Genomic DNA, 12620 nt, shown 5'->3' with positions numbered 1-12620 from the left:
TCTTTTAAATCAACAGGTTTAAGAGGAACTAAAGCACTCCCTATCGACTTCATAACAAGGATTCCAGTTGCTAATTCTCGGGGGGGGGGGGGGAGAAATCCACCATCAAAATCTGAGGATGTGCTTCAACATGGGGGGAAAATGCCTAAATACAGATCCCTGTTGAGAAGAATTATTTACAATGGACAGAGCCCTACCCTAAGCCTTGTAGGTGTTTCGGATCACTCTGGAGCAAACCAATAGTAAAGAAAATCTTTCACAGACCGGGCACCCTTGCATTTCCCTTGTGAGTACATCATGACCCACAGGACACGTCATGGTTTTGTTTCCAAATACTTTGACATCATGAGGGCTACGGGTAGGTGACCTACTCTTAGCCCTGATGATGCGACAACAACATACATTCACAATGTTTTCTTTAAAAAAATTATCCACAAATTCACATTCATCCTCCATCCTAGACTATGAATTGGGGGAGTGATGGACGGTTTTGCCCTTCAGATCTAAGGTGGCGCTGGTCTCCTCCTGTGCGTGCCCCCTACTTCTTCTCTTTCTTCCCCGACTTCTTCTTGTTTCCCCCTCCAGAGGCGGCCGGTTTCCCGTCGCGTTTGCCCGCGGCGTTGGAGAGCGTGGCTGTGCTGCCGGGGATGTACACGTTTTGCCTGTAGTCGGGGACGTGCTGCAAGGTGAACTGGGGGCCATACCTGGTGCTTAGCCCCATTGTGCCTGCAGTGGCTCCTCCTCCCAGAGTCGAATTTCCATCCGGATTGGCAGCTGCAGCAGCAGCGGCTTCTGCAAAGGACAAAACCGAGAAAGTTGACAAATGTGGTCTTTGACATAATCTTAGCTAGATGACATTTATGTCACTGCATTATTTTCTGCGGGTGTAATGCCATTTTTCTACCTTGTATCTGCATTCTGAATCGTGTCTAACATTCTATGCTTGTTTTTGTAATCCTAGTCTTATTATATTGTTTATTAGACATCTCATCCTATCGATTGCATCCATTTGCACTTGTGAGAGAAGATTCACCACCCCCAAAACCCAATTGCCGCATAAAAAAGCATTTTAAGAACAAAAAACAAAAAACAGAGCAATCTGAAAGGAAGGGGGAAGAAATCCAAGCCTCAGTTTTAAAAAGTCTTTCTTTTGCTCAGAAAGAGCCCCGAGGAACCAGGAAGCGTTTGAATCCCTGCCTCTTTACACACTGCTTTGTGATTGGCTGTGAAAGATGCCAATCTTCCCGTGGCCCAAGCTTTGCCTTCTGCATGGAGATTTCAGCTGGGCTGAGCTCAGGGTAGAGGGAAGAGTCGGGTTAACAGAGGAATGGAAAGACCTGGACATTGCGAGGGCTGGCAGTGAGGTCATTTCTAATGGACAGAAAACATGTGCAGAACTCCAAGGAACAACCGAGTCAGACGGGGGCAAACATGAGTTCAAGAACCCATGCATAAATGACCTTTGAGAAAGGGGGACTATAAACACAGTTAAATAAATTAATGTTACAAGTCTGAGATCCATAATCTGGGAAGAGTCCTTTGCTGCTCCCCCCTCCTCCATAACTTGTGAAGGGTTTAGGAGGTTCTGATGGGGCGTTCAATCAGGCATTGTAAAATGTTAGGTAGGTTACATGACAACAGCGGTGTGTATTTTCTGCTATGTACATGAAATATGCAGCAATTTTGCCTCAACTCCCGGAAGACCCCACACCCCCACACGACCAAATCCGGCTGGCAAACAAAGCAGTTACGTGGCTTCTCTTGTTGGCATGCATATTCTGTTCCTTGGATTCCCTGTGCAAGAGGCACAGTTGATTTCATTTGCAGATGGGTGTCCAGAACTAACCTTTGGAGTTCTAAAAAGGCATAGACATACAGATGCCTTTCAACCCTTCTGTTTATGCAGAGGCCCACCGTTCAGGGAGACATGCATCCACAGAGTTTGGCTGCTTCAAGAGAAGTGGAACGCTCTCCACCCCCTCTCAGTACTAGCAGTGGTGTTTTAATAGTACATTAAAAGATGTACCTACAGCAAAGCTAAACAGTGTTATTTTCTTTTTTGGAAAGGCAGAAGTAACATTTTGAAAGAGCAGTATTTAGGGAGACTGGAAGCAACTGGAAGCAACTTTCTATAGAACCACTAAGACAGTATCCCACACCTGTTTCCCTGTCTCCAAGCTTCACTTAGCAGACCTCCTGCAGTTAAATATACACACAGATCTGTGGCACGGTTGAAGACATGAAGCTGCCTTATACTGAATGAGACCCTTGGTCCATGAAAGTCAGTACTGTCTACTCAGATTGGCAGTGGCCCTCCAGGATCTCAGACAGAAGTGTTCCACATCACCTACTGTCAGATCCCTTTAACGAGATGTTGGGGATTGAACCTGGGACCTTCTGCATGCCAAGCAGATGTTCTACTATGGTGACTTTTTCGTTCTGTCTATCCATTTCTACCTACCTTTCTTCTAAGGGGCTCAGAGTGGGGGACATGGGTCTACCCCCTTGTTATCCCTCCATCCCCCCAAAAAAGGAAAAGAAAGATGCTGGGATATGATGTAACTTCCTGTTGTTGTCTGCTTACGTGTTTTACTCAGACATTAAAAGCTAAGTGTCCAGCGACTCCCAGCATTTTTATGAGCAAGAAAATACAAACAACTCAAAATCTGAATCCCCTCCGTCCTTTGGTCTTCTACAGTGAAGCTCTTCTTCTGTATACCAAGTTCCAAGTTTTTAAAAAAGAGGTTTCAAGTTTAAGCCTGCCTGAGGATTATGCTTCTTCAATCCTTTATCTCTAATCCCAGATTTATGGGGAGGTGAGGACAGGAGAGAGCCAGCGTGGTGTAGTGGTTAGGAGGAGAGGATTCTGATCTGGAGAACCGGGTTTGATTCCCCACTCCTACACATGAGCGTCGGACTCTAATCTGGTGAACCGGGCCTATCAAAGTACTGCTGTAATTTCCCATATTTAACTTGTAAACCTAACTTAAGAGGGGAGCATGCTGATGGAGTAAATGGACATCTTTTTTGTTGTTCTTAGTCTAAAATTCTTTGTTTGATAGTACTGAACGCTGGTTTTTCAGATAGCATTGAAAGATCCTCTAAGGCAATACCAAGGTGACCAAGTTTAGCTAAAACAGTGGAGAACCAGTTAACTTTGTAAGTGTCTTTTAGCAGATGGAACATAAGGGTTCCTTAGTGTGGGTGACTATATATGGGCGCTTTCACACATGCTGAATAATGCACTTTCAATCCACTTTCAATGTACTTTAACAATCATTTGCAAGGGGATTTTGCTGATTCATAAATTAAAATCCAGCTGCAAAGTACATTGAAAGGGGATTGAAAGTGCATTATTTGGCATGTGTGAAAGCACAAGCGTCGTGCATGCTTGTTGCTAGGGCATATTCTGTAACCCATAAAGCTGCAGCTGTGTTTTTGAAGCACGCTGCGGTCCTGTCTCTTCCTTGGTACCCTGGCTCAAAACAAACCCACAGCAAGTTGGCAAAAAGGCAGGTGGAGTTTGACAACCTCTTCTTGGCCTCCTCGTCTCCACCACAAATTCACGGGGTTACCCTTTTCAGTAAAAGCCACTATTCCTTCACCCTCGTATTCCCTGCCACCCCTCCAGCCCCAATGCACTTTTGGCAATATGGTGGCAATCAGGACCTTTCTTATAAGTAGAGTTGCCACATGCCTCTTAGCTACCAGCAGGAGGTTTCTGGGGAGGAGCCTGAGGAGGGCGGGATTTGGGGAGGGACTTCAATACCATAGAGTCCAATTGCCAAAGCAGCCATTTTCTCCAGGTGAACTGATCTCGATCGGCTGGAGATCAGTTGTAATAGCAGGAGATCTCCAGCTAGTACCTGGAGGTTGGCAACCCTACTTACAAGGTTATTTTTCAGGATTACACAGATAATGTACATGTCGCTTGCTTTCATACCTGAAATGTGGTATAAACAGGCACAGTTTTATTGTGACACTTTCAATGCTTGGATCCATCTGCTTACTAAAGGAGTTTAGCACAGAGAGGCAGATGGAGACCACAGAAGCCCCTAAGGGAACTTAGATATGAAGACTGGAGAAACCTGGATGATATTTTAAAATCTCTTGCCTGTGGAGATGAGTAAAGAAAGCAGATCTTGCACTTTCCTTCTCTCCAGGGCATTCTTGGTGTGTTTTGGAAAGAGCAGGCAGTTTGCCTGTACCCACCTTTGGCCCTCCATCCAAAGCCTTCTGTGCAAACTTGTGGGCAGTATTACCCAAAAGATGGCAGTATGTTCTGGGGCTTTGCCAGGACCTCTCAAGTCAATGGGAACCAAGCCCTAAGTGTTTCCTTGATCCTGTTTCCCAGAGATGACAACCTCCTTCCCAAAAACTGGCTTATTCTGATAGGGGCACAGTGGTACGCTGCATTGGCTGATTGCTTTTCAGGGCTGGCAGTCTCCCCAACAGGGAGGAAAACACCCACTGTTCCTTCCAATGGTAGCCATCTGCCTCCTCATGCTAAAAACAAAATCGCTTTCCACATGCCACAAAAGTGAGCATCCATCAAGTATTTAAAGCAACCACCAAAGTTCTTGGCAATAGTTTATTATGCATTAAGGGAATTCCATCCTTCGACAGACCTTCCAGATCAATGTTTTCTAGTTAGTTGAAGCTCTAGAACAATGACTTTTGTGCTTCAGGCTAGTTAGCAGAAAATTCTCCCCAGGAAATGGATCTCGCCTGCCAAAGAGAGTACTATTCTTAGAGTGAGGAATGAGGTGGCACATTCTCCTTCACAACCAATAGGGTGAAGAGGATTCCCCCACACAGTGTACCACCAGGTAGCTCACCTTCTCTGACTCCTTCCACCAATCCTGCTTTACTTCCACTGTTCTTTTTTTAAAGTCTCTCTTGACTAGTTGTGTTTCATTTATGACAAATGAAACACAAAACCTTAACCACCACCAGTGTAGGAGGGAGAAAACAAAGAAAGGGGAGGATTCTCCCACCCTTAAAGGTAGGGTTGCCAACCTCCAGGTGGCACGTGGAGATCTCCAGATGACCACGATCAGATCACCTGGAGAAAATGGCTGCTTTGGAGGGTGGAATCTATGGCACTGTACCCTGCTGAGGTCCCTCTCCTCCCCAAACCCCACCCTCCCCAGGCTCCACCCCCAAAATTTCCAGGTATTGCTCAACCCAGAGCTGGAAACCCTACCTAAAGGTAATATCAAACTCCTAGGCCCTTCATCTGCAGCGAGTGGACTAATTCCAGTTTCTAACAGGAGAGAAGAGATACCATTCTGTAAGTTCCTGCTTAGTTCATATAGGACAGTCATGCCTTGTTATAGCACACGCCTTAAATTTGGCTTTTATGCAAAAAAGAGGAGACTTCCTTTTCAAAGACTTCCTGCATGTGAATTGCTGGGCTGAATAGCTGTTCAGCCGCTGAGGAATGTAACAGACAGGAAAGGTTTTGAAGATCAGCTAATTAACGAGGCCAGAATTTTACTTTTGCAGTGTGCTTTTATAGTTAGGATTTGAGTCCTGTAAAGTAACAATAAAGCAAGTGATTTCTGAGCATCGACTAAGTATTCCCTACCAAGGATGCAAAACCAGCTTCCAAGTCTACACATCTAATTTTACAAAATGATGCACTGTTTCCATTTGTTTCCCAACTATATTCTGGCTTGCCAATTTTGTCTAGAGATTTGTCTCTTGCTTGAATGGAATGCTGTGAAAAACTCAAGTTTTCTGCCCTGGGAGAAACGTTGGCAAATAGAAGCCCATGGTGACAGAGCAGAAACATCTGTGCAAAGCCAAGGAAGATCAGCATTCAGAGTTGCAACGAAGCCATGTGCAATTAAGACATACGTTTTCAATTGTAAACATTTCAAATAGAAATGAGTTTTGAGACTCAGTTTGGGTGTCTTGATTACCAAGACCCGAATGCTAAACTCACACAGTTGCACCTCCGCCTGCCTGCTTGATGTATAGGGTTGCCAATAGTAGCAGGAGATCTCCTGCTAATTCAACTGATCTCCAGCCGATAGAGATCAGATCACCTGGAGAAAAATGGCCGCTTTGGCCATTGGACTCTATGGCATTGAAGTCCCTCCACCCCCAAATCCCACCCTCTTCAGGCTCCGCCCCAAAATCTCCCGCCAGTTGAGAAGAAGGACCTGGCAACCCTATTGATGTAGCCAGGAATGCCCCCAAAATGGAGCTCAATATTACAAGCCTGGCCCACATTGCAAAGCAACCAAGAACACGATCTGTTTCACATAGGCCATTTATGCAGGGCTGTTTCCCTCGTGGTCATCTCCGCTGACTGCTTTGGTGCATGCCTTTCCCGACCGTCAGAGGTCGCCTTGCTCTCTCAGTGCGTTTCCGTGCATTTTGCCTGCGTCTTCCGGATGTTGTTTTAGCCAGTATCCGGAAAACGCAGACAAAACGGGCAGACACGCACAGGGAGCGCAAAGCGACCTATGATGGTTGGGAAATGCATGCATAATCAAAAGGAAGCCCCGACACAGTCTGCGGGGGTGACCGTGGGGAAACAGCCTTGCATAAATGACCATACTGTATCTAGCAAGAGTTGTGACAGCTGCTTGAAACTGCGACCCACCTAAGGGCAGTTCTAAGGGATAAGTGTGAGGCAGGAAGCCCCCCTCCTGCTGTGGTTCTAGCAATCTTTACCATGCCTCTGCAACTTCTTTTGTGACTGTGTGGTCACAATAATCATGATATCTTGCAGATCCCATGCGCTTCCATAGGAAACTTCACGGCAAACTGCACCCAAAGTACAGCACCCATGAGACTGGCATGGAAATAGATAGGAGAAGAGACTTAGCGAGCGCTCTTTCCGACTCCAGTACAAAAGTCCCTGCTGATTGGCCCAGTTGCAAGCGCAGCACTGGGGACCACTTTCTGCTGATGGTTTTTCTCAGTCCTGGATTTATCCACGGAGTTTTAGAAGCTCCAACGGGGGAAGATCTGCACAGTTCAATTATATTTTCTGTAATGCTAATCCACAAGCTGACTTGCTCATTTCTCAGCTTTATTGTCTCTCAAGGACAGTTTCTTTCTTTCTTTCTTTCTTTCTTTTTTTTTAAAAAAAAGATGTTTCAGGATAAGGTGCAGCTTTTAATCCAAGCTATAATATTTGTACCACTTCATTAGCATAGCATTTGTGAGAATCTGTCAAGGAGTGCACACAAACCTTTAAAGGAGTTTTCAAGCATTTAGTGCATGTGCACCCCTCCCCAGGGCAAACAAGACTCCCCAGGGGCTGCTTCAGGTTGGAAAAGAGAGCGGGTGGAGGCTGGATCCAAATTGGGTCACTGCAACGCTTTAGAGCTAAGTTCCCAATAGGAATCTGCAGCTGCCCCAGGGGTGCAAGGCTTTGTGGCAATCACATATTAAACCTAACATGTAGTTTGGGTCTGGATACTGGATTCTGTGGCAAATAAGAGGGTTGTTCCTAGCATTGGCAAAAAAAGGGGGGGAGGAAGCAAGGACTTCTCGAGGGGGAGGGCTTCTCTCCAAAACTGTCCAGGGTTGAAGTGGTAAAAGTCTCACTAGTCACTGCTAATGGAACAAAACGAATTGGACATCAGGGGGCTGGCTGTAGCCACCATATAACTGCAGCTCTCCAGCCTTTTTTTTTTTTTACAGATTAAAAATAGAGCTGGAAAACAGACAGTTAATGCCTCATGGTTATTCAGCCCTCAGACAAATCTAAAGCTATCTCCAAACCTGCTTAATCTTTTTCAAAAAGCATACTTGCTGTTGCTCTTTGTTCTCATCAAAATCCCTTTTCTCACACACATTTTTTGAAACAAAAAGCAGGAAATTGTTCAGAAGCACAATTGGGGTGGGGGAGAAACCTATTAATCAGAAAATATAAGTTGAGGGGGGCGTCATTGGGACCCCACAATCTCAAGCTTCCGGTATGGAATACATGTGATATTGAAGGCATGATCCAGGCAAAGTTAAGCACTTTTAAGCCCAATTAATTTCAGTGGGAGAGATTTACAGCGCAATCCTAAACAGTTATGGTGTTGGTGTTGGAAAGTACTGTCAAGTCGCAGCTGGCTTAAGGCGACCCTGTTGGGTTTTCAAGGCAAGAGATGAGCAGAGGTGGTTTCCCATTGTGTGCCTCTGCGTAGCGACCCTGGGCTTCCTTGGCGGTCTCCTGTCCAACTACTGACCAGGGCCGACCCTGTTTAGCTTCCGAGGTCTGATGAGTTCGGGCTAGCCTGGGCCACAAGCAGTTATACCCTTCTAAACCAACTAAAGGAAACGGGCTTAGAAGGACTGCGTAGTTAACGCTGGGGCTTTGCTCTCCTTCTGAAACGAACAAAGGTTAAAGTGATTAAGTGTAGCTGAACTGTGCCCACGGAGCATTATGAGTTTCCCAGTTGGGAGCAGGGTCGCCAGCCTCCAGGTAGAGCCTGCAGATCTCATTGTGGGGCCTTCCAAATTACGAACCGCCCATAAAAACCCTGACCTGGCGGGGGGGGGGGAGGCACAAGGGCACAGAGGGATCTGATTTGCACCGCCCCATGCCTCTAGGGCTTTTTCGATGCAGAAGAAGCTGTCTGCCCAAGCAGGCTTTACAGTCTGTGCCACTCGAAATAGAGCCTTAAGTGGGACAGGACAATCTGTCTTCACCGCTGCCTGACCTACCAACCCATTTCTGTGCTGAGACATGGCTAAGGAAACGGATCCAACTGAGCTGCCCATAAAAGGCATTACCGGCCCTCTGACTGGTGGGGAGGGCTTGAGCCTAATCCATAGCATAGCAGGTAGAGGCGGCACAACATCTGGCACAGGCAGCGGCCGAGATTTCAGCCTCCAGCTTCCTGCCTTTCAGTAGACTCCATGAGGCCACTGAGCAAAACAAGAGGCTTCTTGAAAAGCAGGCCAAACTCAGCCTGGATCTGGAGGAACGCACTCTTACTTAAGGGATAGGGTTGCCAGGTCCCTCTTGTTTCAAGTAATGGCCAATTATTGATCTGGGCCAGTCCAAGGAATTTTTGTGCCCAGGGCAGAACATCCCAAGGCCACCCTCCCCTCAAGAATAGGCACAATGCTCTAGGAGGGTCACTTAGACAAACCTCACTGAATTAATTGGGGTTGGCGCAAGGATCTTATGCTTCAGAGGGGCCTGCGGGAGAGAAATTCCCTGTAGATTGTGCCTCGTCACTAGGGTTGCCAACCTCCAGGTACTAGCTGGAGATCTCCTGCTATTACAACTGATCTCCAGCTGATAGAGTTCTGTTCACCTGGAGAAAATAGACTCTTTGGCCATTGGACTCTATGGCATTGAAGTCCCTCCCCTCCCCAAACCCCACCTTCCTTAGGCTCTGCCCCAAAAACCTCCCGCTGGTGGCAAAGAGGGACCTGGCAACGCTACTCGTCACAGTTCAGAACTGTTTGTCTGCTACCTACTTGGTTCCCTTAAATGGTCTCCCTGATCCACTAACTGAGGTGACCTCCTCACTGTCTTTCGGGAGGGGGGGCTACCTCCAAGTGATCCAACCTCTGCAATTCAGTCATATCCAGCCTGCCTTAAGAAGCGCGAGGCGGAGACCAAAAGCAGCAATTGGTGCAATGGAAAAATATTTAATAATTAACTGTCCCTACACGTTTCGCATACGCTTCTTCAGGGGGAGCTTTCTTAACTCAAACATCCCAGGCAAGCAATATTTCACTGCTTGCTTGGAACATTTGAGTTAAGAAAGATTCCCCCTGAGGAAGAGTATGCGAAACACGTAGAGGCATTTAATTATTATATATATTTTCCTTGCACCAATTGCTGCTTTTGGTCTTCGTGTGGTTTGGTGCGGCCTCTTTTCTTTTGTTTGTTAAGAAGTGAGGGCTGGACTGAGTATTACTGTAAATGTATGCTCCTTTTTTCATGGTGGAGTTTCTTTTTTACAAAGGAAAACTACCCTCAGCTGGCTGGAATCATGAAGAGGGGAACAGAAAGGGATTGCTTACTCCTTTCCCTGCCAGTCCTTTGCGCAAAACGTGACCCTTTCCCCCACCTCAAAAAGACACAGGTGCGTCCCTCTGCACCCATTCATATCTCTTTTCTCTCATGGGAGTAAAAGCAAGATGGAGGATGATTTCGTAGTTTAGCCTTGAACCATCTTTCCAGGGGGCACGAACAGTGCTGGCTAAACAACTGCAACTCTTTCATGGTAAAGCTGATCTGAATGTTTGCCTGTTGATGACCCTGGCTGGCAGGAAAGGAGGACATCCAGGTGAAGAGGGCTGTACCAAAGACGAAGCAAAATACACCAAAGACCAATGTTGCAGTGGGAAAAAAAAAGATTTTATTCAGTTATACGGCCCCTACGCCAAAGCGTAGGGGCCGTATAACTGAATAAAATCATTTTTTTCTTCCCACTGCAGGAGATAAGGAAAGCAAATCTCAGATTACACACAAAAAACAAACTCCTGTTTCTGCTTTCCTCACAGAGTTCAACTCTGACTAAGTCAAGAATACTTCGGGGCTTAGCACTAGTGGGCTAGCCACACGGCCTTTGTTGACCATTGCCTAAGCACAGGCCTTTATTTAACAGCGGGGAGTACAATTTAGGAAGACCTGCTGGGGCTTGCAGACAGGTGGTGTCTAAAAATCCCTGCAAAAGCATTCCTCTGCTCCCATTTTATCAGAGACTTGCATTCTAGCAAGCACATGAAAGCCACATTCCCTACGCCCCTGCAACCTTGGCATACAGGCACAGATTCTCTTTCAGTCCTATTTCTTGAAACACAAAAGAAATCTACAAAATATATTTTTTTTCAGGGTTGTAGAATTAAGCCCCTTTGCATTGCTCATTTTCCACGGGTGCTTTAACTCTACGTCGTGCTGTATCGCTCCAGCCTCCTGTCATGAGCCCAGAAGACCTCTCTTTGATCTCTCAAAAGCACTGTCTTAAAAAAAAAAAACACACACCCTCTGAAGAGACTCCCAGGCTTTTCAGAGCCGGGACGTAATCAGACCATCAGCATTTCATTTCCTCACAAAGCTCTCTGACCATCTGGGACTGTTGCAACAACTCTAAGGGGCTGGAAGACGCTGGAAAATGAATGGTGCTGGCGGGCCAAAAGGATGTGTTAATTATCCCTCCCACATGGCCACAGTAACAGCACCATCTACAGCAGGGGTGTCAAACATAAGGCCCGTGGGCCTGATCCGGCCCCTTGAGAGCTCTTATCCGGTCCACAAGCCAACCAAGTCAGTCACACACACCCCAATCCTGATCTGGACTGGTGATGATAGGGTTGCCAGGTCCCTCTTCGCCATCGGTGGGAGGTTTTTGGGGCGGAGTCTGAGGAAGGCAGGGGTTGAGGAGGGGAGGGACTTCAATGCCATCGAGTCCAATGGCCAAAGCGGCCATTTTCTCCAAGGGAACTGATCTCTATCGGCTGGAGATAAGTTGTAATAGCAGGAGATCTCCAGCTAGTACCTGGAGGTTGGAAACCCTACCTGGCAAGGCATGGCCCGGCTTGACCAAGTGACATTTATGTCATATCTGGCCATTGTAACAAATGAGTTTGACACCCTGGTCTACAGGAAGGCACTGGGGCCTATGGGGCTCCTACATAAGCACCCCCTCCCCCAACAACTGAGGGCTCTCAAAAATTACTTGTGATCTCCCTCAGCCCCCAAAGAAATGTATTTCAAAGGCCATTTGGAAAGATGATGTATTGAGGACCATAAGAATCTCGCTCAAATGTATACAGGGCATATTGTGCACCTCCAACTGACCCCAGAGATCCGAAAGACTTTCACATGACCCTCAGACTATAACTTGGTGGCCATTCTTCATCATAACTGCTATAAAATGCATGAATGTTAAGGGGAATGCATGAGGGATGCATTGAAATCCTGCAAAATATCTACTGACCTAGATAACCATGGGAACAATGGAGAGTTTCCTCAAATAACCCAGTTACTTATACACCCTTTACAAATGGGCACTGGAATGGTTAGTGATGGTCTGGAAGATTTGGGAATCCTGTAATTGAAAATCGAGCCCATGAAAGCTTATGCCACCCTAAAGGGGCTAGTCCTCAAGATGCCACAATATTGTTGTTGTGGCTGCCACAGACTGGCACTCTAGCATTTGCTCAGGGACTGTGAGGTAACTTCAGATTCTCAAATTCACAGGGTGGCCAAAGGTTTTCCTTATATCCTCAGAACCATTTCTAATAGGTAGACCAGAAAAACATATGGCTCTTATTAAATAAATGATTTATTTAGCCCTTTCAGAGTTCAAAATGCTTTACATCCATTATCTGGGGAGATGGACAGAAAAATGAAGTGCTTAGAGTAAACTTGAATACGTATGTATGATACTTTTCGAAATATAATCTGGAAATTAAAATGCGCAGCTGACACAATTGCGTTGACAACGCAATTTTGTTTGGAATCCAGATATTATTAGCCCAAGATGTGACACATCACAGAGACACCAAAGTTCACCGTCTGGACACCCTCCCATCCCCACAGATTTCTCTGCTGGTGGATGCTGTGCTCATAAGCAGGGGCACGTGAGAACCCACATGGATGCTGAGCTGCCGGAGAGCATGAGTAACACTAGCTGTGACCG

General features: G+C 46.3%; 1 protein-coding gene across 20 annotated transcripts in view; it reads right to left on the bottom strand.

Moving 5' to 3' along the window:
- Nucleotides 1–418: 418 nt before the first annotated feature.
- The window catches only part of LOC130488791 (protocadherin gamma-A12-like), a 358724-nt gene continuing 346522 nt past the window's right edge, over nt 419–12620 (bottom strand). For all 20 annotated transcript variants that reach the window (XM_056862442.1, XM_056862449.1, XM_056862447.1 and 17 more), the window contains one exon: nt 419–792. In XM_056862442.1, the coding sequence (XP_056718420.1) occupies nt 539–792 (254 nt within the window). In that variant the 3' untranslated portion in view covers nt 419–538. The remainder of the gene's footprint in view (nt 793–12620) is intronic.

The sequence above is a fragment of the Euleptes europaea genome, chromosome 17 (genome assembly GCF_029931775.1).
Source record: "Euleptes europaea isolate rEulEur1 chromosome 17, rEulEur1.hap1, whole genome shotgun sequence".
NCBI lineage: Eukaryota > Metazoa > Chordata > Lepidosauria > Squamata > Sphaerodactylidae > Euleptes > Euleptes europaea.
This window is presented reverse-complemented; position numbering and strand designations above follow the sequence as displayed.